This window comes from Triplophysa rosa, linkage group LG10 (genome assembly GCF_024868665.1).
Source record: "Triplophysa rosa linkage group LG10, Trosa_1v2, whole genome shotgun sequence".
NCBI lineage: Eukaryota > Metazoa > Chordata > Actinopteri > Cypriniformes > Nemacheilidae > Triplophysa > Triplophysa rosa.
This window is the reverse complement of record NC_079899.1, coordinates 12,092,183-12,119,886: the sequence shown is the minus strand read 5'-3', so window position 1 is coordinate 12,119,886 and position 27,704 is coordinate 12,092,183. Positions and strand designations below refer to the sequence as shown.

The 27,704-nt window shown below is 39.2% G+C and overlaps 1 protein-coding gene across 15 annotated transcripts in view; it reads left to right on the top strand.

Moving 5' to 3' along the window:
• gphna (gephyrin a) overlaps positions 1 to 27,704 on the top strand; it is an 87,429-nt gene that overhangs the window by 26,189 nt on the left and 33,536 nt on the right. For 11 of the 15 annotated variants that reach the window (XM_057343509.1, XM_057343504.1, XM_057343499.1 and 8 more), the window contains exons 2-9: positions 7,783 to 7,861; positions 13,234 to 13,291; positions 13,825 to 13,917; positions 16,259 to 16,353; positions 16,478 to 16,544; positions 23,269 to 23,541; positions 24,597 to 24,713; positions 25,764 to 25,895. In XM_057343509.1, coding sequence (XP_057199492.1) covers positions 7,783 to 7,861; positions 13,234 to 13,291; positions 13,825 to 13,917; positions 16,259 to 16,353; positions 16,478 to 16,544; positions 23,269 to 23,541; positions 24,597 to 24,713; positions 25,764 to 25,895 — 914 coding nt within the window. The remainder of the gene's footprint in view (positions 1 to 7,782; positions 7,862 to 13,233; positions 13,292 to 13,824; positions 13,918 to 16,258; positions 16,354 to 16,477; positions 16,545 to 23,268; positions 23,542 to 24,596; positions 24,714 to 25,763; positions 25,896 to 27,704) is intronic. The other 4 variants (XM_057343510.1, XM_057343507.1, XM_057343506.1 and 1 more) reach the window with 1 other exon arrangement.

Below are 27,704 nucleotides of genomic sequence, written 5' to 3'. Positions count from 1 at the left end.
AGATATCTTTGTTTTTAAAACAGGTTCTTTTTTCAGACTAGTTCAATTAAAAAGAAACACCTGAACAGAACTGTCTTGACTTTTGGTTCTTTTAGTGTTTTTTTGAGCATAGCGTTTTTTGATCTGTAGGCAAAACCTTCTGCTAAAGAACTGTAAAGGTGTCTTTACACAGCAAAGATGGTACATAAACCGAATTTGAAGCGGCATAAAACAACGAAAATGTGTACTTACACTGACCGTTAATGCGGTTCTGAAGCAGCATGAATGCATTTACACAGAAATTAAAATGATGCAAAAAACATTTACGCATTTGGCAGACACTTTTATCCAAAGCCACTTACATTGCATTATACTATACATTTGTTTCTGATAGTTTGCAATGCATAACTCCTGCAGTACTGCGCAGCGCTGCATGATGTCCGACAAACCTATTATTTGGTGCAGTCTGAGACGCGGAAACACAGGTCTGCATGTCATGTGATCGTGAAGCGCGTAGTGGAAGGTTTTTTCTTAGGAAGAAGAGGAGCTAAAGGAGGAATTTAAACATAATTCATGTCACACGTTCAGATCAAAAATCAAACTGCATTCTGCGCCTGAGTCACAAACAATTATACTCCAAACATTTTTCTAAATAAACTTCAAAAAGAAACTAAACGAAACAAATGTAATTAGCCAATAACAACGAAACTTAACTATTTTAATGGCTGCAAACAGTCTGAAAATTTACATCATGCATTTAAACTGTGCCACAGCCTGAGTAAGCAGCCACAGCACAAACAAAAATACTTCAAACATTTTTCTAAATTAACATAATAAAGAAACGAAACGAAAAACGTTAGAATTATTTAAAGAACTGTGTTATTATTAGCCTCATATGTCGCTGTGTGTTTTTGGGTTCATCTACTTTGCTCTCTCGCTTTCTGTTGACATGACAATGATGTAGTCTTGTGTTTCTTTCTAAAAAGTAGTAAAAATAATAATTTTGAACTACAATCGTTCCATTTCTTTTTCAAATCGTCCTTGTTTTCAGAGCAGCAGTGTTGTGTGGTCATGAAGATGAAGGCAGAGGGCAGTAGAAATGTTCATTGATTAGATCTAGAGAGCGAGGGTTGTGTAATATATAATGTTGCTCTTGGGGAGTTGTTCAGAGGTCTTCTGTGATTGGTCAGCAGTATGTTACTCATTCTTTACTCTGATTGGCAGCAGATCCCTCCATGGAGAGCGACACAGTAAGAGTCTTTGAATCTGTTTGTTAGTGATGCTTGCTATTGCTTATGCTTGGGTTGTGGGTTTGGTATGTGTTTCCCACAGGTTTTTGAGAGACTTGTGGCGCTGATGATGTCACACACTAATTAGCATATTTGTGACGTCACCACAACGTGTTTGCGTTTGGTCTAGTGTTGGCTCTTGAAATCTGTTTCGCTTCTACTCTCTGCTCTAAAATAGTGACTAAACACGACCCAATAACACCTCGTGTTTAATACAACCAGCTGTCATTAACTGCTGCTAAAATCCTGATTTATAAACGCAGCTTCATCTGACAAAATCACCATACATCTACATTATAGAGCGGTTATATGCAGTGATTTTGGCAATATTACTTATTTGTCTCATGCAGCTCACATATAGCCGTTGCTCTTCTTATCAATGTGTTGCTGTATTATGAGCGCTTCTTTGATTTTAAATGTGAGTGATAGTTTTATTATAGATCATGTATAGCACAGACAATTTGGTGCAAATTCAGAAGTTTGGGAGAATACACTGTCACACGGAGTTACAACTGCAGTTCCGCTCGTGTGCACACTGCACCGAACTCACTCGTATGAGGCGAGAGCTCGCACACAGACACACACCGAGCACATAGAGAAAGGGTGTGTGGGAGATGTGTGGGAAACACTGCTAACCTTTCGTTAAGTCCTGATAAACTCGGTCCGTCAGCCGTCCTCTGTCAGTAACATCTGTGACTGCTGACGTTTACATGGAAAGGCAGGTACACAGAGGAACGCATTTTGAAAACACCGCCACCTTTTAAAGGGATCATATGACACAGCTAAAACGAATATTAACGTTTGTTTTAGATGTAATGCAAAGTGACTACAAGATTTAAGGTTCAAAAACGCTGTATTTTCCACATACTGTGTATGTTTGTCTCTCCTCTTTGCCCCGCCTCTCTGAAACGCACAGATTTTTTACAAATTTCATCACTCTGAAAAGCGAGGTGTGCTATGATTGGCCTGTTAACCAGTGCGTAGTGATTGGTCGAAAACTGCAAGCGTGTGTTACCACATTTGGAACATCAGGTTCCAAAGCAATTGTACTGACAGAAGGTACGCCCACCTTACTTGCGTACATAGGCGTAATTTGCGGGTGGATGGGTGGGTCATGTCCCCACCACTTTTTGCCAAAGTCAATTTTGTCCCCACCACTTATTGTAAGAAATAAAAAATACGGAGCGTCTATTTACCGTGCAAGTAGCCCGCTTTGTAAGCAGAGGCTATTTATACTAACTCCGACCATCAGTTTCAGATTGGAATAGACAAAATGTAAGAAAGGCGCACGAAGCTTAACTGCTCCGGTGGCGTAGAGTGTAAAGCAAGTGTTACCTCCTTCATGTCGTCGTGGGTTCGCGACTGCTGTTTGCTGAACTTTTTCCCTATCACATATCAGATTGTAACGGTATTTATTTTTAATAAAATGATGAAAATATTTGAAAATGGCTGTTCAAGTCATACATGTACCAAACATTTTGCGTTTAATTGCACTTTGGTGCTATATATTCGTCCTTATTGTTCTCGACATGCGGTTGCTATCGCCTATTGCAAGATTAATTACATTTTGATACTTGATAGAAAACTCCAATAAATGGAAAAAGTCACAACTTTGTAGTTTCATGAGTTCAAAACAAAATTTAGAAAGTTTGTTGTATATTTGTAGCCTATCAGGCAATGCCCGTAGTAATTAGTGAAAATAAGATTTTTTAAAGATATTATTTTCCATCTGTTTCCCTGTATACTTGAATGTTTGTCCTTATTAGCAGGGGGTTGTCAAACACCAAATTTTTAACATGGGGAAAACACACATTCGTTTCAGTAGTTTTTGTTTCATCACGAATTGATACGTTTAATTACGTACGGCAACAGCCATCCTTACATATAATAAAGCACAACATGCTTTAAATTATATATTGATGAAAACATGATATAGTTTAAAAACAAATGGAAGCAGATCTGATATGTGATGTGAAAATTTAGAATAGTGAGATCAGCTGATTCGAACCTGCTTCACGGCAGTGTCAATATTACTTGTCATGCATCTTTCACACTAACGTTACGCCACTGAAGCGTCGATAAAGTGGCTCAGTTTTTATACTGTTCTCTAGAGGAGTCACCTACATGTTTCGCGCTTGTGATGTCCATGAATATTCCCAATGAGTTCTTACAGAAACAATTTATTAAAGTATTGTTTGTGTCGTCTTTGTCCCCACCACTTTTCAAAACAAAGTTACGCCACTGCTTGCGTATACATTTGGGCGGTCTTAGTCAACTCATACCGTAGATTTGTGGGGGTGTGGTTACACGAGGCATTTCAGGCAGGTCTGGTGAGCATTCGCTTTTAGATAGAATGCATCTTTTGTTCCGACACTTTAATTTTTGCAATTTTATGTGTCTAATACATGCATGGGCAGCTTATGTCACACCAAAGACACAGAAAAACACGTGTTTGCGCCATATGACCCCTTTAATTCGCTCACTGTCGTGTGAGAGAGAGGCGCTTCGCGTCGAGGTGCTGCATGCAACATGAGAGAGAAATGGACCCATAAGACTGGTTTTGTTGTCCAGGGTCACATTTGTGGCGGCCAGTGTACATGCGTTCAATTTTCAGCAAAAACACAAAAAAACATGTTTTTGAATGTTCATTTACATGATTTTGTTTTTGGGGCCTGAAAACTCAAAACGATACTGTTATTCTCTCTGTGTAAACTCCAAAATGTAAACTACTAGCCTGGCATACATAATACAGTGTTTTTAATCATTTTTCGTGTGAACAGGTTTTGTTTTGACAACATTATCATCTGTTCGCAAAGCTTTTCAAAAATGCAAAGGAAAACCTTTTTTATAATAACAATTTTAATATATTGTTGTCGTGAAAATATGCCCTTTGGGAATTTCTGCTTGCTTGATTTGCTGCATAATGCCAGAATAAAGCTTAATAATATAACTCTACAGAGAAAGTAAATACACTTGATTAGCTGATCATCCAATCAGAAACAAACTCCTTCATGTACTGTGAGCTCTTCTACTGAGAAGTTTTCGTAAGTAAGTAGTCCTTTATAAACAGGAGGGCTCTTCAAAGTGAATGCAGCTCAGAGGTTTGTTACGCTAAGCTGAGCTTATGTGCTCCCAGGTCGGACCTGCGGTGTTTGAGGAACAAAGCGAGGTCCACGACTCCTCTCTGAATGTAGGCAGGGGTTAACTAGAGCGGCTTTTACAACAGCTAGCTCATGCAAGTCTAACTCCTACTCACAGCCGCAGGCAACACACACACACAGTCTCGCACTGAGAGGGAAACTCTCACCTCACCAAAGTGTCCATGCAGACAGACTTTTCCGTCTGCAGAGCTGTGAGTCACAGACATGAGGTAGAAAGAAAGTGTGTGTGTGTGACTCCCCAGGAAACAGAACTTGAAGGACTCAGTTTCTTTGAGACTTGAGAATTTATGGCCTTAAAAAGCCTTTAAGATTTTTATTTGGTGTCTGTCTCTGCTGTTAGTAAAAAATGACCAAATGTAATATGATAATACCATGTCTTTAGTCGGGCAATTCTTCAAAGTGCTTTGGAGTAAATATCAGGAATACCTTTGTTTTCACCAATGTGGCACGGCAATACCGCAGTATTCTTAGACCCACAGTTTTAAATATGATAACCGTCCGCATCAGTTATTCAGATGACCATGATACATCACTGTACTGTAGTAATATCACGGTATTCTTTAAAGCAGGGGTCTTCGACGTTTTTCGGGGCAAGGACCCCTTAGATGAGAGATGCATGGAGCAGGGACCCCCTTATACTAAATGTGCAACGGAGCTATTTAAATAGAAACAACCCTATTGTCACAGCAATATTATGTTAAGACATTACAGTAGCACTATTATGGCATTGTTAATTTCGTTGACGAAAACTACGACGAAAAGTATTCGTTAACGACATGTTTTCACTGATGAAAACGAGACGATAACTAAATAAAAATGAATGCATGAACAATGATATGATATTTAGAGCAGGTTGGCCAATGGCTGATGATATGTATAAATACAATTTCGTGATAAAAATGCAATTTACACAAAATTGTTGGATATAAATCACTACACAATGACCTTTTCTGTTAATAAGCCAAGTCAGAATGGCCAAAAAATGGGCCGATTAATTTGTCCCTCATCTCGTCTCATCTTATCTCATCCTGATTGCCATACATACTGATGTCTTAATGTCTTTGATGAATGTTCCAGCTGCTGTCTCTCCCTCACACACACACACACACACACACACACACACACACACACACACACACACACATATTGTCGATCACTTATACATTACACATTGGCAGTAGAATTCGCCTTCATTCATATACACATACAAACAGACGTTGGTTGCATCCCTGTGACAAGACGTTTTTTCTCTCTGAGGAGATCTCACTTCTTCTGCCTCCTGCAGGGAACACCAGGCTATTTATAGATCAAGGGTTAGCAGGAGAGAGAGCGAGAGCAAGAGATGAGGAGAAAAGAGAGAGGGGTGAGAAAATACTGCAATTATGAAGCAAGTATTGCACCGAGAGTTTGTGCGTGATGGGAAATGTGATGGTGAATGCTAGAGCTGTATCATTTATTTACACTGCTCGGGTCATTCTGCATGATTTTGAGGCTTTTATGACCAGTGCAGTTGAAATCTTGAAAACAAAATTCTGTTACTATTGTTATATGCTGTCTGTTAATGCTGAAAGCAGCTCTGTTGATGTTTTACTTACAGGTCATGTAATTGCATTTACATCATTTGTTATAAAAAAGAGGCTGGGGTAGAGCCCTGCATTTCAGCCCGGGACCGACGGGCCCCGACTTATTTACGCCCCTCGGGCCGGGCTTCGGGCTTGTTTTAGGCTTGTCCTCCTTTTTATATATTAAGACATTCATTAATATTTCTAATATATATTCGAAATTCAGTAAATAAAGAAGCGATAAGAAGTTGATGATGGTAAATTTAAAACATCGAACACGTTTACATATCATGCTGACACACATTACACATTCTGCTTGCGCGCAGTTGCGCCCACGCGTTCACACAGGTTTCCCTCGTCCACTATTCACCTCATGTGCAATGGAGAACATAAAGAGAAAAATCGCAAATGGCGAACTTAAAACACAGAAAAACAAAGAGGAAAGGCAAACTTCTGGGCTGTTTTTCTACACGATGTTCTTTAAGAGATTGTTCTTGTGGCTGTACCCTCTCGTTTTCTGGTTGGGATTAGACTTTTTTCAATGGTAATAGTTGGCTAAGTGTAAGGTAAGACAATCTGCATGTTGTTGTTATTATTATTATTTTAAATTGTTTCGATTTTACACGTTTTCGTTTGTTTTCAGCACGTTGTTCGCCGTTGCGAGCACCTCAGTTTATAAAAAAGTGCCCTTTTACTGTTGTGGTGATAATAAACGTTTAAACTTACATTGTGATATGCTTAAATTGATGAGTTTTTTTCTTTATTTAAAAAAATATTTAATTTAATTGCAGGCAAGCCAAGTGTTGATTTGATAGACTAATCGGCCATCGGCCGCTAGCCGCTTGGTCGTCTATTTAAAAAACAAAAAGTTTAATTTACCAAACAAAAAAATGCTCCAAATTTTTTTCTAAATTAACTTAATAAAGGAAAAAAAAAAACTACTTTGCTATTAAAAAAAACAAAACTGAACTATTTTAATGGCTGCAACAGTAGTATTGGCTGTGTAATGATATTAAAAATAAATAAAAAAATCGGGCTCTAGGCAGGCTCGGGCTGAGAATTCTGATAAGCTTGTCGGGCAGGGCCGGGCTCGGGCCTGAGTGTCTCGGGCCAGGGCCGTGCTAGGGCCTGGATTTAAGGCCCGTGCAGGGCTCTAGGCCGGGGTGTGATTTTTTTATTTGGAATAACTCGAAGGTGAGTAAATGATGACAGAATTTTCATTTTTGGGTGAAGTATCCCTTTAAATTGGTAAGTTGTTTCTATAGGACAAGTGGTTTGAGAGTGTCTGAGAAATTATTTTGGATGTGTAGCAAGTTTTTACATTTAGATTAAAGCTGACAAAGATATAAACCAATGAATCATTTACTGGAAGACCAAGAACATAAATTAAGAAAATTAAAAAGGTATATTTTGCTTTAAATGTTAACGTTAATGCATGATATGTTTGACACTCTTCCACGTAATAAAGATCATGTAGAAGAATGACACATTTTATGAAAATTATTTTCATTTTTTGCGATGATCTGTGCGTAAATGTGTAGCCTGTGAAACGCAACAAAACCTCATACTATGATTCCCCACGCATGTATCTCCGTACATTTGTTGAGTAATGTGTTTTGACATAACTCGTATTCTCTCAAACCTCGGGACTAAAGTGACGTTTAAGGAATGAGACGTATTCGGCCTGAAAATGGCCATTGTGTTATTTTCATGTAATGATGTGCTCTTTATCTCTTTTCTTTCCTTTTTTGCCTTTACGTCGCTCATCACCCGTCTCTCTCCTCCCTGCAGTGAGTGACAGCTGCTTCAGAAACCTTGCTGAGGACCGCAGCGGAATCAACCTGAAAGATCTCGTCCATGACCCCTCCTTGTAAGTGACACAACTCGCAGCCTACTGTTTGTCTGATACCACCGCCCATGCATCAGGTCCTGTCTGCCATAGGGTTTTGCCAAATAGTCTTTCTGTCCTTCAAAGTCTTTCACTGACTACAGAGGACAACATCTCAAATTTCTTCAATTCTTGGAGTCTGTCTGCGTTGGGTCTGGAGCCGTGTGTTGATGTATGATGCTTCTTAGCTCCACAGCACACAGATTTTGAATCAAACCCTTTCAGGGCTTAACAGTAGTTTAGATTTACAAATCCAAAGTAAAAATGTACGGTTTGTGCTATTTGTTTTCCCTGTTAAAATGGTAAGAATTTTTACAAGGGAAATTTACAACATATAATGCTTGTAAGAATTCAAAGAACGTTTGGTTTTAAAATATTAACCTAAAACAGAATAATGGGTTTAAAGTTTTTGACTAGAAAAAGCTGCAGAGACAACCAGACTTTATGCTGGTTGTCAAAAGTCAAACCAATGTTATTATGGACAATAACATGATTTCTTATGAAGTTCAAATGTGAGCTGTTATTGAAAATAATATATTTCTACATTTGAGGCGGTGCATAATAAATGCTAAACAAGCATATTTACTTTTCTCATACAGAAGGTTATTAAAAGGTCTAGACAAAATTTCAGCATGGATGACTGCTGTAGATTGCGCTTATAAGAGCTTGTGCTTGTGTTTGTGGTTTGTGTGTTGCATCCACTCTTACAAGTGTGTACTCTTCACATAATTCAGGCCATGTACTTCTCATGAACTTCAGTGGAGACCTTTCATGCTTTTAAGAAACCTCATCTCAAGGAGAATACTTTTTCACAGACTTCATCCAAATAAGATAAAATTAAGTTTCCAGAAGTTGTGTCTGAACCCTGCGAAATGCTACCTTTTCTGTTAAGTGGAGATGCAGTATATGGATAATGTCCTTAAACATCTGAATTTAATGTTCATACAGTATGTTGTCTGCTGGGATTCTTCCATTTGTTCATTTAGGGATGGGAGCATAGTGATGTCTTTTGTTTCCTATGATTTCCTATAATCCTTTAGTACTGTCTAAGAGATGGCTGAAAAGTACTTTTTTTAAGGAATTTATTTAAAAGAAAGTGAAAGATTATAGCCGTGGAATGTCAGCTTTATGTAAAGTCCAGGAAAAATGACAAAGAGAATCTGTACACCATATACTGTACAGTACATTCAAAGTCCAGGATCCATTAAGGAAAAACGCATTACTCAAGTTTCTCAAGTGACGACAAAATGGAAAAGTGCCCCAAGAATAGTGACTGTCTACTAGGGCTATTCAATTGATTGTATTTGATTTTCAATTTCAATTTAGGCTTCCAACATCTACGAAGAAAAAAAATCGAAGTAAAACAAGTATTGTGCTGTATTCTGTTTCGCAAATGTTGTCTTATTTCTTTTGTATAACTTTTTATAGTTATGCTTTTATAACTATATTATTTATTTGAATGTATGCATTTATACTTTATCTTTTTTTTACAATTATTTTTATTGTTATCAAGTTGAATCCATTGTTTATTTGACAAGTTATTTATTCATTAGTAATTTATCCATCCCAAAGTCAATGATTAATCGTGTTAAATAATCTCGATATTGGGCTAAATAATCATAAATATAATTATTGTCATCAAGCAAGCCCCACTGTCTACGAAAAGAAGAAAATTAAAAATACATCAAATGTTTCAGTCCATCTTGGACTATTTTCAGTGTGTGAACTAATTTTGCAGTTTAACTTTAAATAGATATGGTGTGCGGATTCCATTTATCGTTTTTTATTGGACTGTATGAACTGAATCGACACCTGAGAATTATTTACATACATAATTTGGCACTGGACCTCATATTTTGTCAGCTGGATATTTTCTGCTTTATCTGAATTTTTCCTACATTTCTCAGAAACCTGTTTGAAACAGCTTTTTAAGTCATTGATTGACCTGGCAGCAAGGCAGCTGACTTTGGTTTCACACACATCCAGTGTATAATGCACCTTTTGAATAACTGATTCATCTGGGTGTAATATTCCCATAAATATAATACAGTGAGGGAAATAATTATTTGATCCTAATATTCTGTCTCTATCAGTTAAAATAAACCTACCATAAAAATTATAGACCCTTCATTTCTTTGTAAGCAGGCAAACTTACAAAATCAGCAGGGGATCAAATAATTATTTCCCTCACTGTATATATAATGGGTAAAGAGAGCGGGATCTGTAGTTTCAGTAATCCCTGTGATGGATCACATAGGCGCTTGTGGCCAGACTGCATAGTACAGTACCAGCGGAAACCACATTGTGTTTCCACTTAAGCATCAAAAACCAAAGCTTTTGTTTCATGACTCGACCAAGGGCGGAAGGAGGTACAGAGACAGCAGGAATTAGGTCTCTTAGAGGTGGAGAGACATGGGGCGCAGCCAGAAGGTAGGAATGGTTGAGAGAGAATTGATGCATAAGGTGTGTGTGTTGTCTGTTGACTGGTTAGCTTCTCTCTGGTGCTCTGTCAGCTCAGGTAAATTGATTCATCGGAAGGCCTGTCACTTTTACTAACTAGGTATGGTAAAAATAGAGCTGAATTAATCACAGCGGGCGCGTGTCCTCTGGATGGAGGCAATTCCGACGTCGTAGCCTACGGTCAGGCAGACGAACAGACGTTTTAGAAAGGGACAGCTGAGCGCTCGCCTGAGAAATAGAGATGGACGTGTCCTCACGCCAGAGCAGAAAAGTAGAACCTCAGAAAGTGCCACCAAGGTCATAGTTGCTTTCGAGAGCGACTTCCATTTGCTGTTAAACTGTCAGGGTTTTGGAGGGTATTAACCCTCATTTTTAGAAAATAAGAGGATATAGGCAATTAGGGGCGAGAGGGGCATTGGTTTAGGACACATTGCGAGTTAGGGCTGTGCAATTAATCAAAATTTATCCAACAATTCCAACAATTATGAAAACAAAACAATCGTGGTAAAACAATTATTGTGCCACATTCTGTTTTGCAAGGATTGTCTTATTTCTTTGTTATTTTATATTATTTTATGTGTTTTAAATGTATATATTCATACTTTATTTGATCTATTTTTTACATTTACTTTTTTTGTTATTCAAGGCCCAGTGTGTCATTTTTTGGAGGATCTATTGACAGAAATGCAATATAATATACATAACTATGTCTTCAGAGGTGTATAAAGACCTTACACAATGAAGCGTTATGTTTTTATTATCTTAGAATGAGCTATTTCTATCTACGTACACCCCGGGTCCCCTTGCGTGGAATTCACCATGTTGTTTCTACAGTAGCCCTAAACCGACAAACTGCTCTACAGAGAGTTATCTCCTTCAGCAAGGAAGTGAAAACGCGATGACATCTTTGTCTTGTGAGAGCTGCCATTGTGCTTCGAACGGGAGGGGTGGAGTGAGCCATTGGTCGCAATTCGCAACCTTACCGCTAGATGCCGCTAAATCTCCACATTGCTCCTTTAAATTGAATCCAGTGTTAAATTGAAAACTTATTTATTAATCATTTATCTATTTGGACTTTGGAAACAAAGTCAATAAGAAATCGAGTCAATTCGAACCCGCATCTCTCACATGTGAGCACGTCACCGATTTTTTTGTATATAGGATCATTGTATATTTGAATGCTACATATTTTTGTCGGCTCAGACAGTAGCCTCGTAAAATCGTAAAGGGTGTCATTCACAAAATTCTACAAATCCCACAAACCTTGCATGTTCATTTATTAAACATTTTGTCTAATTTCATTATGCATTCATCAGCCCCCTCAGCTGTATCCACGTTTCCTTGAAATCCTGCAGATTTCCTTCTGAAAATGTATAAGCATCCATTGAAGCACCTCTGTAGTATCTAGTGCATGTGCACTAATCACTGCATGACAGCTCAGAGTTTTAGACTTTGAAAATAGTGTAGCGTATAGGCTATTTTCAGGCTGAAACCTCCGCTGTGACTGTAGACACACACACATTAATTTAACCACACACACTTCTGTCCAGATTCAAAAAGCGCTCCTTTCACATTCGCCGTTCTACCTCCACTTCCTTTCGTTGTTTGTGTTGTTTGTGTCATTTCTACTCGCTTACACAAACAAAATACCCAGGTTGAAATCCCAAACTCATCTCCGTCTTAAAGCACCTCTCCCCAAACCCCCAGTCTTCACACACCAGTGGTTTCCCTGGCAACCGGATTAAAGAGCTCTGCATCTTTGTGTTCAGCATATTCTTCTTTTAGTCTCCGCTCTCCCCGTGTCTCTCTCTCTTTCTTTTATCTGTCTCCATTTCTCGCTTTTTTGTGGGCATTACACCATAATAGTTAGATGGATAGATAGATGTGCTTTGTTGATCCTTAAGAAAAAAATGGATGTAAAACAGCAACATAATCAACGTAAAGTGCACAGATAATAATATACTAATGTACATGCATATAACAGCTCAAGAACACCAGTCCTGGGCTCGACTATAAATGGATCTTGCGATGTCTTTTCGATTTTTTGACACATGAGATTCGTGACACACTTATATTTGCCTGTGGTTGGATCTGTGGCGTAGAGGGAACTGCACATGCTTGTGTGGGTGATACAAGTTCGATTCTGGCTCGCAACATCTCAATCCCCCAGTAGTTTCCTTTGGCTGTCTTCTGTATATGTCTAATACAAACAAATGTTCAATAAATTTGGTGACTACTAAAAATAATGTTAATTCTATACACAATAGTAAGGCCCTGCACAGGTCCTAAAAATATTAAAATATGTTTTAAAGTAGTGTTTAAGCTGTAGTTTTGTATATAGTTAATAGATATATAGTTGAGACCAAAAATTCTGGAAATGTGTGCCCTTCTGTTTTCTAAAGCTGCCCATTTCTTGAATTATTACAGGCTGCAGTTCCCTAAGCAGCCACTAGTGAGCGCCGCACTTCAGGAGTTCAAGTGAGAATTCTGAGAATGTCTGTTTAGATTCTCCTTCCCTCCAGAGAATTTATGTCTGGTCGTTTATATAGGAGACTTGCGCTTGAAATCCAGCCACTGCACCAAGCCACCTGTTTTGTGGCCTTAGAAACAGCACTGTCAGAGTTTAATCCTCCATGAGGCAACACCCTGGAGAATGCAGAAGTGAATAAAACAGCAAGGGCCTCATGAAAGGAAAGCTCTTCTTTAACTGTCATTCCTGTTGTGGGTGGAGTGTGTGGGGATGCAATTTGACAGCTTTATGAGACCTCTGGCATTGTGTTGCTCTTTCGGTTTCCTGCACCCTGTCACATTATGTTTTTTACCTCTTGCTCCCTGCTGTTGGGACTGTACGTGCACTAACACTTGCCTCGTGTGCGCGTGTGTTTCACCCACAGGCTCGGAGGCATAATCGCTGCATACAAAATAGTCCCCGATGAGATTGACGAGATCAAGGTAACGTTTCCTCTCACCCGTTACATGAGGCCAAACATGCATGTGCAAGCACACAAACACCTTTCAACACTGCCGTCCCCTAGAGGACAGTAGGAGTATTGCACTGCTGCTCATTACAAGCACAACTTGATTGTCAGAGTTGCAACTGTTTTTGAACCTGACTTCAAAAGTCATATTTTGCTGCAAAATGTATTTGGACACTTATAAAAAATATAGCATAAGCACGTTTTGCTATATGTGCCACAAAAAAGTTTTTATATTTATTAAATTATAAAACTGTATTTATCTAAGGCATTTAATTTTGAGTTTTTGTGTGTGTTGCTGTGCACAATATGTTTATCAGGCTACGCTGATAGCAGCAGTTTATCAAATTTTATATTTTATTCATCAGAGAGCACATGAGAAGAAACTAAAACAGCTGATACTGTATGATGTAGCACCAGCAAATGTTAGGAGACTGCTCACATAGTGCACATATGCACAGAATTACTGATGAGTAGTTTCTCACACCCTGTCATGTTTGTGTGTTAAAGGAGACACTGGTGGACTGGTGCGATGAGAAGGAGCTCAACTTGATTCTAACCACCGGTGGAACGGGCTTTGCTCCCCGTGATGTCACACCTGAGGTGCCACACTGTTGTCTATGTGTGTTTGTTTGTGAGTGTGTGTTATTTGTGTGCATTGTTTATATTCTTGCTTATATGTACACACAACAACAACTAAATACGTAGCATATAGTAAAGGGTAAAAGTCAAATACTAAAATAAGCTCGGAAAGGGTTTTAAAGGGATAGTTCACCCAAAAATCATCTTTTACTCACCCTCTTGTCATTTCAAACCTGTATGGCTTTCTTTCTTCTGCAGAACACAAAGGATATTTTGAAGAATGTTGATAACCAAACAGCGGTGGCAGCCCTTGACTTCTGTTGTATGGACACAAAACCAATGCAAGTGAATGGCTGCCATCGCTGTTCGGTCAACGACATTTTTCAAAATATCTTCTTTTGTGTTCAGGGGAAGAAAGAAAGCCATACAGGTTTGAAATGACAAGAGGGGGTGAGTAAATGATGACAGAATTTTCATTTTTGGGTGAACTATCACTTTAATGTGCTGCATCTGTTGAGGTAATTGATTATAGGTTGATGCGCTCCTCCAGCCCTACTTAGTATTTTATATCGTATTTTTTGTATATTAATTGTATTAAAGGCGGGGTGTCCGATTTTCAAATTACGCTTGTTTAGACAAAGTCAAGCCGAGTACCAAAACAACCTTGTAGCCAATCAGCAGTAAGGTGTACAGTGCACAGGACGGACATTCGTCGAGCCGAACGCTGACGAAAGCGAAAGATGGGGGTAGGGGTGCGTCTGTTTTGGTGATTTGAACGTCAACAACAGCTCAGAGAAAGCGGACACCCCGCCTTTAAGATAAATGAAAACTACTCAACAGTTATTGTTTCTTTGTGGAGGTCTACCAGAAGTTAAGTGTGGGTGACATAATGTTTGTTTATGTTGTTGCCGCTGAAAACGTCTATTAAGTCAGTTTGGTTAAAGGTGTCGGCAAAATGCAGAAATGTAAATGTAACAGTAAGAATGCGTGAGATAGCAAAGTGATGACAGGAAATAATGCAAAGTAGTGGATTGAATGGGGTATGATATGTTGTTGATTCAAACCCACATCCCCTGAATGAGCAGATCTTGATTTCTATGGATCATGTTAGGCCATGGTTTCTGTGTGACTGGTTACACCCACTGTAACTGGTTATTGATCACAAAAAAAGTTTGACCCAAGTGACTAAGAATTTGACCAAATAGAAACTGCAGCACAGACATAAAGCATAATGACTCCAGGATGTCAAAGAAGAGTTTTGTGCATTCGCATAAAGGTGAACTCATAGTGGGCTGGGTGGAGTCTAAGCAGGAAGTAAGTCGATTTGAATTGGAGTTTAAAATGATAAGCACCCTGTGCCACGATAGATGTGCATGAGTGAACCGTGTGGGTTTGTTTTGTTTGCCTTGCGTGTCTATATTCCAGTCTGGTGTGGATTATGCCTGTGTAGCTTCTCTTTTGATGCCTCCTGCTCTCCTTTTGACTAATGGGAGCATTTGAAGTGTCATTCAATTCAAGGGCACGATGTGTCATATTGGAGAGAAACTCTCCTTTTCTTTTTTCCTTGTTTTTTTCCCGCCCCTTCCTGCTGAGCACTTTTCTTCAGCCTCTACGTGTGTTGTTTTGTGCATGTGTTTTCTTGAATATGACTAAGTGTGTGTCCACTGGACTGGGACAGTTGAGATAGAAGGGAACGTGTGTCCCAAGGGATGCTGTGAAGGGTTCAGAGAACGAGGGTTTTAGATGGAAGTGTAGGAACATCAAAGGCAGCTCGGAATTGTGTTCGTAATGAAAAATCGCAGTAAGCGAGCTGTGCTTATGTCATGAATATTGTGGTAGTGCTACAGCGCTGTGAAAAATTAGACTGTTAGCAGTGGTAATCACAAATCAAGAATTATGTTTTTATGCTGACGGAATAAATGTTTATTAAAACGGTGTTGTTAAAGAGTGTTGCTAGATTTTTACATTTATTGGATTCACGCAACAGCTGTGAAGCTGTGGGAAAGTGGTATCCTGCATTCAACAAAATGGAGCCCACATGTGTTAGCTTTGAGGTTGTCTGTATGCTTTATTTACACAAACATACTATTTGAAGATATTAAAAATAACTAATTGATATATTTTGGGAAAAGGACCAAAACTATAATTGCTAATACAAACATTTTGTATTTGGGCTTTTGCCCTCACACGAGATGCGGGGTTCGAGCCTGACCTCCCTATCCCATTTTCTACACCTTTCCCCTAAAATTTCCCATCTGTTCTTTATCATATCTAATAAAGATGCAAAAAATAAAATGCAACAGATAAAACTAATTACTTTTGTGGTGTATTGCTTATACGTGTGTATGCTCCCTCCTTCCAGGCCACCAGAGAGGTGATAGAGCGCGAAGCTCCAGGGATGGCTCTAGCCATGCTCATGGGCTCCCTAAATGTTACGCCGCTCGGCATGCTGTCCAGGTAAATGCACATGCAAAGACATGTCCTCTTGTTTCTTCTCTGCATCTTTTACACTTTAACACTCTGCTGAAGAATGTGTTTTGAATACTAATGGGATTGACCGCTAATCATCTCTTTCCTGTAGACCCGTATGTGGCATCAGAGGCAAAACCCTTATCATTAATTTACCTGGGAGCAAAAAGGGCTCACAGGTAAGCAGACAGCGCGTGTGTCCGTGTGGCTCTGCGCATATGTATTCTGATCACTTGCTGTTACTGCAGTCCTTGTGAATGTTCAGTACAGATGTCCTTTATACTTATCACTCAACATACGTCCTTAAAAATTGAGGTTAAAGCTGATAAAACCATCTTTAAGGAAAACAAATATTTAATAGAAAAGCACAACATGGCAAATAAATACATACAAACCACACAGTACAAAAAGGGATTCAATTTAAGTGTTAAAGTCCCGGTGAAATTAAAAATAACATCTTTTTTCATGAAATATTGCAGCGTTTATTGTAAATAGCTTATCAGTGTTGGTCATTCTCTTTTTAAAATTCATGTGCCCTCATAATCTTCAGTTAAAATCTGAAAATGCACTACCGCCCTCTAGTGACTATATATCTCAAATGATGCAAGTTAGACTGCTTGGGCGGAGCTTCCATTAACAGAGAACAGCTGTTTTTATACATCCAATCAAGTCAAAAATTTTCTCATTCGAAATTCTGTTTCCCTCAGAAATGCGTCAGAATACGGAAGTAAAAAACGACCGCGACAACTTCTGGTTCACGGGGACTTTAAATCAAGCATATCTTTATTTATATTTGTATATATCTAGACCATAAAGGGGTTCCAAATTTAGCTATACATTTATCTTCAAAAATGTTATAATTGTATATAATAATATATAATAATAGTTATTTTCTGTATTTAGATACTAATTGTCAATTGTTTATATTTACGTAGGTTGAAGTCAAATGATGTCAAACTGACGAATTACCAACAGCATAAATGATAAATTATTATTATAGCTTATTGCTGTGAATTGTGGTAAGGTAAAGAGACAGTTTTAAACACAGATCTTTATGTACTCAATTTTTGTCTATTTTTAACTAAAAAGTTATGGCTTGCAGCTTTAAAGAGGATGTGCGCTCTATTTCTTCCTTGTAAATAAATAACACAATTATGTAGAACATGAGAGCAAGTAATTCATGGAATTAAAGTAAAAATTTAAACCGAAACTTTGATTTTGGGTTAATATAAACCTTTGAAATTTTTCAAAATGGGAGTACTCCCCTTCCATTGCTTCACCTTTCACACACACTTTCGCCCACGCTTACCGTGTTAACATTGTGGCCAATCCTATTACTGCTCTTTCCCCGTGGAGCTCTGCTGATAGGGCCGTGGTATTAATCTCCATTACCCATCAGCCTCAGCCACGGAGCACTTCACTGTCACTGGCTCTTTGAAGTCCAGAAGCAGAGGTGATAAGGGGATTCAACTTTTAAGCCCTTTATGTTCGGTCCAGCTCAGCTACAGCTCTCCCCATCTCCGTTCCTAAATAAAAAGCATTCCGCGTCTACAGCCTCCTCACAGCCACAGTGAGAGTGACTCTTGTGCCGGACAGTTGGGCCTGCCTGGTTTTAAAAAGGGAGGCAGATCCCGGTCACCACACTACAACTTAGATACTGATCCAGAGAGATTCCACAAGGATGAGGGTAAATTACACTTAAAGAGTGTCTTTTGGAAAAGAGAATATGTTTTGACAAAATAATACATCATTTTTTAATAAAATACCCCCTTATTTATAACTCGCCGATAAAAGCGCCTGATGAATGTGTATATGTAAGATTAATAAATGCTCTACAGGCATTGTTTATTGTTACTTCATGTTAACTAATGTTACAAATAAAACCTTGCTGTAAAGTGTTACCAACATTTTTATGCTTACATTATTGGTCATTTTTAATAAAGTTCAGTAGTATTTTACATTGAGTGGATAGTTTTCATCAATCATAGTTATCGGTATTGTCAAAATCAGTCGCCCTGGGCGACTCGCCCATCATTTTTCCCTTGGAGCTCACAATCCATTTCTCCTACAGAGCACTGTGCTCAGATCTGGAGTGTCAGGGCGCTGACACACACACACGCACACATGTGCCTCACCTTGCACCATGAGGACGAAAATAGACCGCTTCTACACGCACCAAGATGAAGTAGCCTATGGACTTTTGATGTCTCCACACATTAATCTACTTTTTAACTTTGAGTCATAATGGAGAGATACAGCCACATCCGACCAGGGGTGAGCAACACTCCACCGCATAATCCTTCCTTGGACTCTAGTCTCCATCCCCTCTGCTGTCCATTCCTTCATAATTATTAATGTCTCCTGTCTGAAGTGCTTAAGCAATGCAGTTTAAGAGCAATCCAGTTCGGCCACCTGTGTGGTACATTCACAAGCTGTGCCCTTATCAGACTTCAGCGCTTCAAAATGGAGGATGTCCAACTGTATTAGAAATTCCATTAAGTTGGAGTCAATAGGTTGGCCTGTAAGTCGTCCTATTAGGGGATTCGGATAGATAGTGGGCCTTCACTAACACAGCGTTACTTTGGCGGAGAACAAGAGGGATTTGTGCTGTGAAGACCTGACATTACTGCTAAACGGTACATTTAAAGCCGAGCAGAGGATGTTAAAGCGCCGAAAAATGTAGAACTCTGAAGAGTCGCGTTGTTACCTGTAAATGTGTTTATACCAAACTTTTTGGGGCCAGGGACCCCTTAAAGTTGAGAAAATTTTCCAAGGACCCCCTCAAAATTATAACGTTTACCACATTTTGCTCTCATACTGAAGTATATGTATTGTTTTTGTAAACTAAATACTTCAGACAGGTTTTATTATTTTTATAAATTATCATTTATTTTATTATTCCACTTATATGCTTTCAAAAAGGTTTCTTTAGGTGATTTAAGTGTTCTAATAAAACAGCACAATTTTATAATGTATAGCAAGCTCTATTAAAATTTTCAAAATGATCTCTGAATTGTTGGAAACTGACAATGACAGCGCTACACAACTTTCTCTGTTTCCAGCACTAATGTAAAATGACAGAATCAGTCTTTAAATACAGTGACACAGATATTTGTATTACAGTATTAAAGTATTTTAATGGCTAACTTATAATATGTAATATCTGTTTTTTTAAATACAGAATTCAAACACGTGAGTACACGTGTAATTTGTAATAACGTTACATGTGTCTGTTAATCCGTTTCGCTATTAAAATGAAGATGACTCCATCACTCTTTAATAACTCATAACTTTAATTTAAAAACTGTTTTATTGTGGAAAATTCACGTTGAAACGGTGGCGGAGTGTTTGGGCATCCTGTACCAACATCGCAGCGTGGTGGGTTTAAAAGGGTCATATGACACGGCTAAAACAAATATTATCGTTTGTTTTAGATGTAATGCAATGTGTGTATACACGATTTAAGGTTCAAAAACACTTTATTTTCCACATACCGTGCTTGTTTGTATCTCCTCTTTGCCCCGCCTCTCTGAAATGTGTGGATTTTTAACAAAGCTCATCGCTCTGAAAAGCGAGGTGTGCTATGATTGGCCAGTTAACCAGTGTGTAGTGATTGGTCGAATACGGCAAGCGTGTGACCGAAATGTAAGGCCTCTTACCATATTTGGAACATCAGGTTCCAAAGCAATTGTGCTGACAGGTACGCCCACCTTACTTGCATATACATTTGGGCGGTCTTAGTCAACTCATACCACGAACTGACGTAGATTTGTGGGGGTGTGGTTACACGAGGCGTTTCAGGCAGGTCTGGGTGAGCATTCGCTTTTAGATAGAATGCATCTTTTGTTCCGACACTTTAATTTTTGCAATTTTACGTGTCTAATACATGCATGGGCAACTTATAACACACCAAAGACACAGAAAAACACGTGTTCGCGCCATATGACCCCTTTAATATAATGATGTCATAAGCAATTCAGATCATTATCACAGATACTGTAAGTGGTTTATTCTGGGATATTTGTTGTTTATGACATCATAGAGAGTCTCAGGCTATGTAAGCGTAGCTTTCACTGCATTTGGTCATTTTAAGGCAAGGATCAGGATTGGAATGAACACCAAGATTGGAAAGCATGTGAAAAACGGTATGGTCACCTAAGTTGACCATACCGTTTTTCACATGCTTTCTTCGATTTTTCCATACTTATGTTATGATATCAGCAGTGAGCTTTAAATATCTTTCTGTTTTTATTCTTTCTTGATTTGCTATCTTGAGATAATGTCAGATATGTAATGAACCTGTCACGGAATACGTGGCGTGGGGAGAAGAACCCAAGCGCAGGCAGACGTGAAGGGGTTAAACACAAGACTTTAATACACGAAACGAGAAAACAAAACCCACAATGGGGACAACCAGAACTATAACTAAAATAAAAACTGAAACAAAACACTTCCCACGGGGGGCAAAAACAAACTAACAAAACAAGGCACGACACAACGTCTTACAAAAAAACACGGCAGGGTGACTAAGACTAAAACACAACACTCACATTAGGCTACACGGACAAGGCAATTGAACAGGCACACGGGCAACAACACGAGAATAGAACCAGGAACAGGATACATCCAACGCTCACAACCACAGAACACGCACAACAAACGTAATACACGAGCACAGGACAAAGGAACATGAGGGTATAAATAGGGAAGACAAACGAGGGATAACGAGCAAGGGCAGGTGTAGAGAACATAAGACACAAGAGGGAGACAATACAGGAAACGAGAGGGGCGGGGCCAATGACAAGACCTGAGAAAACACATGAGATGTCAAAAAACAAACATCTCATGGCTTTCTCACATATAACCTAAGGCTTTGCCATGACTCTGCTACAGGACCAAGAAAAACATGACTAAGGAAGCAGAGCCATGACAGAACCAAGATACGAATATGATTTAAAACGATAACGTGATTTTTAAATGACAATACAGTGCTGTATTGTCAGCCCAGTGATGACATATATGTCGCACATGCTACGAAAACATCTGTCTGTGCTAAGAATAAATTAACCAGTGTAGCACGCGTGCGATACAGTTTTGCACGTGTTTTAGACAGAGCCGCTTGTTTGTGTGAGGTGTATTTGTCACGGTGCTTGTTTGTGTGTGATGTAAATCAATGGTACACCGCTATTTTAGTTGATTTGGCATTTAAAACTTGTTTTCCTGCTGCATGGAGTCCATATTTAGAGCCCTGTGATTTCCGCGATGTGGAAACCGGGAAGGAATAGCGAAGGCGCTATCCGGTTGTGGCTAGAAGGGAAACAGCGACGGCCGGAAGTGATTCAAAATCTCGCCATAAAATTACAATAAATTACAATTACAATTACAAATGCCTACACCTACCCCAACCCTAAACCAAACCTTACCATAATAAAAAAGTAGTGATTAACTGTTGTCAGCGTGACAAAAGTTATGCGGTATTGAAGTGCGCATGCCCAGTGTAGGTAGCTGTATCCCTTCTAGCCAAATCTGCGCTATTCGGCTCTTTAAATACGTCACCTGCTTGTTTTGCGTGAATGTGAATGAGCTGCACAGTTTAACGCATTACTACACACGTGTGATGCTCATGCATTTGTCTGCTTCTCTGTATGAGGACATGAACTCCATCTCCAGAGCTGATCTGAGAGTTTAATTTCACTGCTAGAGAAAAGATATGGTCAACCACACACTCTTTGTGACGACCTGTCAAAATAAAAGTCTGGTAAACTTGAACATCCAGATTAAAAACACTGTGTTGTATTATAATATTTACTAGAGTAACTTGTAGGCCTAGTATTCTAGCAGTAAATTGATGAACTATAAACACTAGAGTATACTTATAGTATATACAGTGTATATATACAGTATATATCAAAAACACCATTGTATCTGCAAAAGGAGGAATTTTACTACAGTTTACCGTTGTAAATAATACAATAGCATACAGTATGTGGACAAATGTATAATTATTGTAACGTAAAATAATGGAAAACACAGAACTCAGAAAAATTTATACGGAAAAAAGGAACTTGGGAAAAACTAAATTATATGGCCCTAATTTACCCAACTGTAACATTAATGTCCTTCGTCTGTTACATGCCTATTTATGTGATAAAGTACACATGAATATTTTCATGTGTATATTTTTTCTAATATAACAGACGTTTTATACTTGTGCTACAACTGTTTGGCCTGTTCTACAAAACTTTAAACCTGTAGCACCAATGCTAGGTGCAAAAAGTTAACGTACAGCCCTGCAATACAAGATATATTTAAACCGAAAGCAAAATGTCAGACGCATAAGTGTTTTGCTTCCGATGGACACTCATCCTTTGTATTAGGAAAGCATTTAAGAAAGTGCACTTCTCTGAAAGCGACGTACAAATAAAGATCATTTTAAATGTTTATTTGGAGCATTGGGGTTGCTAGACAAGGGCTTATTGCACTTTTTTTTATGATAACCTGAAATTCGTCCAAAATCAACATTTTTCACTGCGTGTAGCTCAAAACTAGACCGTGCTCATTTCGGCTGATTATGCTATAGCACGGGTCACAAATTATTTCGTGGACCCCCTAGCTATAAAATGCGGACCTCCAGGGGTCCCCGGACCCCACTTTGAGAACCTTTGATTTATACAACTGATTCTTTCTAATATTTTATATTTCCTCTAATATTTTTGCTAAATACAGCTAAATCTTTAAAAACGCATCAAATATTGCAACAAAGAACAAAACATTTTTTTTATCAAGCACAGAAGTGTATATTTAGTATATATTTTAATATATATACTTTGGCAGTGCTTGACATCACAATGTCCTGTCATTTCATTCTTTCACATTCCTTCACTGTTATTTCCTCTTTTTCAGGAGTGCTTCCAGTTTATCTTACCCGCTCTGCCTCACGCCATCGACCTGCTGAGGGACGCTGTCGTGAAGGTGAAGGAGGTACATGACGCCCTGGAGGACCTGCCATCTCCTCCTCCACCTCTCTCCCCTCCACCCACCACCAGCCCACACAAGCAGACAGAAGACAAGGGTGTGCAGTGTGAGGAAGAGGATGAGGAGAAGAAAGACAGTGGTGTGGCGTCCACAGAGGACAGCGGCTCCTCTCACATCACAGCAGCGGCTATAGCGGCTAAGGTGAGCATCACTGGCTGCCTGCTGCATTACACTTAAAGAAATAGTACCCAATATTAAATATTCTTTTTTTTTGTGGAGCACCAAAGTGAACCTCCCATGGAAACTTAAAAAACACCATTAAAGTGTCTTGGATATAGTTTAGGACACTTGAACAAGTACAGACCACTTTGCAAGATGTAACCACTGGTCCAGCAGCTATTCCGTATAAAAGTGGTTCTTGGCTCGTAATGATAAGGGAACCACTTTAAGTGCTATATAGAACCATATTTTGGTGCTTCTGAGGGCTTAACAGGTTCTTTATACGGAAGCGGTGCTATATAGCACCTCAGTCATCCCAAATAACCGCTGAAGAACCTCTGAAGATCCACTGAAGCACCCAAATATGGTTCTACAGGTATATAGCACTTAAAGTGGTTCCCCTATGACTACGAGCTAAGAACCACTTTTAGTGCTATTTGGCACCATTTCTTTTTGAGTGTATTTTTTACATATTTTTTATTTTAATCAAATATAATTCAGTCTTAAAGATGTTTATTCAACATTTTGATCAGTTAGAATTGTTCTGTTGGTTGTATTTTGTTTAAACTTTTTTGCAGTGTTAAAAAACTAAACAGGAAGTGCTTTTGTTCAGTCTTGGACCAGGGTTGTTTACGTCTTCTGAAGTGGTCTGTAGTTCACTTGATTACTATATTCCAAGTTATAAAATAGCTTTGTGTGGGGAGAATTTTAGTCTTTGGTCCGAAATAAAAAAATGGCGCATTGTGTTCAAGAGCCAAATATTGCGGCAATGTTTATAATAATTGCGCCATGGCTGCAGTTTAGTTTCCAGCTTTGACGGAGATTATGTGTTGTCTCTGTCATGTATTTATATGTACTGTTAACACTGATTGTTATGAACACATAAGAAAGTTGATCATTTTTCTGTCAGCCAGTTTGTTTGTCTTCAACCTCCAAATTTCCATCTTGCATGTATATTGTGTTTTGTGTGCGCATGTATGGCAAAACGTTTGTGTGACGTCTCTTGTCATGTTGATGTGTCTCGTGTTCACCATCAGAGCATGAAGTCCCATTCCAGCCATGCTGTTTTAATGGCGAAAGGTGGGCGGCCCCTGAGCGGCTTCATCCAGCCCACTTCCATTCCCTCCCATTTCACCTGCTCATGCAGCGACTCGGTAAGCCACCCACACTGACATCCCCACCCACGTTTTCCTGTCAAGCCGTTTCATTGTCCCTTTGGGTGTGCAATTTCGGCATTCCTGATTGAATGATTTGACGTCACCCAACTTATTTCAGGGGTTTGAACTAATCGGTTGCCCCCAAGTATTAAACTTTGACGTAAAACTTGTTCAGCAATGGATGTTAATGATACTGTACCTCAAACCACCCATCACTCAAAACACCATAGTTACTGCATAGCAACACAGTGTCATGATGTTCAGTTTTGCACTGGCAAGCACCCTTCACGTTTTTCCTCGGCAAGTCTAGTACGCTTATACAACAGTGTGCTTTCTCAGATTATTCTCCAGTAAGCAATATTTTTATTGTTATCCCGTCACGGCAGGTCTTGTAAAGCTTTTCCCTGATAACAGAGCTTTGAATAAATATCCTGTATTAGCTCTCTTTATATAGTAATTATAATGGGGTCGTGCAGGTTGGCATTACTGTGTTCTCCACAGGGAGCGATCGTAGCGCGGGTCTCCCGGGAAGGCAGAGGTTGAGTCGAGCGCTATTATTAGCACAGTGTTAGCATCAGCGCTGGGTAATTAATGTGCTTGTGGAGCTGGTCCTTCCTGTGAGGCCTTGATTTAGCCCCAGTGTTAATTAGTGCTCCGTTAAGCCCCAGCGTTACCGTGGAAGATCCCTGCGCTCTTCACCCTTCTGCCCATCAGACTCGCTCTTAATCCCACAACGCTTCTTCCGGAGAGCGTAGCTGCAGTTTGTTTCAGCGCAAAGGCTCGCATGCTGGATCAAAGGCGGTGTGTGTGAATCTGACCGCAGTATAAAATATCAGCCCGTATATGTTATGATGTTTCATATATTACAGTCAGATTCCTTGTGAAAGGCCGTATAGAGAAATAAAACAAGTATCACTTAGTAATAAGTATGTTTGTTTAGCCCTTCCTGATCGTAAGTCAGTCATTGATGCTTCTGATCATTTTTTTACGTGAAAGACAATGCCTTACTATGTTTAACTGACACACACTACGCTCTTCTATTTACAGATACCAGAATCCATCATTTCACGAGGCGTGCAAGTGTTACCGCGGGACACCGCCTCTCTCAGCACTACGCCTTCTGAATCTCCTTGTGCTCAGCAGTCCCGCCTCTCCACTGCCTCCTGTCCCACCCCCAAGGTAAAGCTCCGCCCCTTTCCCCTTCACTCACACCATTCCTTTCTCTCCAAGCTCAGCTTTCCGTTTCGTCATGCTCTTCTTATACTTCATGGCTGGATCTTCATCTGCCGCCACCTCATTGGCTGCTTTGCCACAGTGCTATGCATTCCAGACAGCACATTCTCTGCTCATTGGGCCGTCAGAGAGGAGAGGCGGGGTTTCTACACTGACTCAATTTCAGTTCGCCCTATTTGATTCACCTGCTGTAGCTGTGACCAGTTTCTTATTTCAGATACAAATGTGCAAGGTGGTTACAAACATGAATCTTTTTCTGTTTTAGGAAAGAATGTGTGGAATGTTCAAGCTGGTTTTTTTTACGTATTTAGCAACTGAGTCCTTTCTCACGTTGGGTTAGCCATTGTGTTTTAGTTACTTCGTAAATCATGGTCATACTCATCATTTTAACTTTTGACTGAAATGTGCTTTTATGGTAGCTGAGGACGCCCTGTGTCATGGCATGGCATTATGAACACAAGTATCTTCTTTTATCTGAACGCACATGATGCTTTTGGAGTGTGTGACATCAAGATTTCAGCTCTTTTATATGAAGAAATCTTTCAGTTTTATTTCTCATTTTGCAAGGAGGTGTTTGGTGTAGCCTGTGCCAGAGTTTACACTACCGTATAATGACTGTTCCTTGCCTTTGGTCATGCTCACTTCTTCCCAATGCACTATTTTTGTCAGCTCGATGTACCAGACACTAGTGAAGCGCTGTTGTGGTTGTGTGTATGAATGAACTTTGTGAATAAGTTATAAGTGGGATTGCAAATCCACACTGCAACAATCTCTTCGTCCCACTCTCTTGCTTCTCTCCTTTTCTCACTCTCTCCCTCTGGTGGACATATTGTATATTACAGCATCTACTAACTGTATGACAGACACGGAGGAGTTGATTCTGCAAAAAACAAAGTATTTAACACAAATGTTATACTTTTTGTTTTTTTGGGGCCGCGGTGCCAGTAAATTGACTGAGTTAAGCAGGGGTTTAATAAAGTAGGGGCTTTGACCTCAGGCTTGCTTAATTCTGCTTACTGCTGTTTTTTTTGACAAGCAGATTGTGATTTAGCTTTAGATACTAAACAATGATGTCAGGTGGTACAGTTACAGAAAGCAACACACTAAGAGTGTGTGCGTGTGCGTGTGTGTGTGTAACCTGTTATAGATGATTTTGTGTATGCACATTTGACATTGGGTGCCAGAATTTAAGAGACTAAAAAATATTGAGGTCTGTTGTTAGAGCTTTAAAATGTGCAGATAATTTATGTGGGTGTATTGTGTGTGTGACACAAGTAAGAGTAATTCTAGTTTGTTTTTTAGTGGGTCCGCCGAGAGGCCCAAGTACACAAATAGCAGCCAAATTAGTACTTATTGACTTCAAGACATTATAATTATTGTTTTCTTTTGCGTAAAGTAAGGACAAGGTGTAAAACTTGCATTTTAAATTCCTATTCAGTTCGTACAATTTAATTTCAATTATACAACAGTTCTTTCTGGTTCTCGAATCTTATTGGCTGAGAGCCATGCGATATTCCACCAGTATCACCATGGGAACCGCTTCACTGACTGTTTGTTCCGCCACTAAACTAACTCGGACCAGAGCCGTTGAAAAACAGAAGCTCGATCTTGCCGCCGTGTGGTCACGTGGTTCATGGAGCGCTCAATAGTTCCAAACAAATGCATGCTGTCAAGCTATTTGAATAGATTATAGCACGACAGACAATAGCAACTATATTTGCATACATTTTGCTAAATATATTAGCACATTGTGTA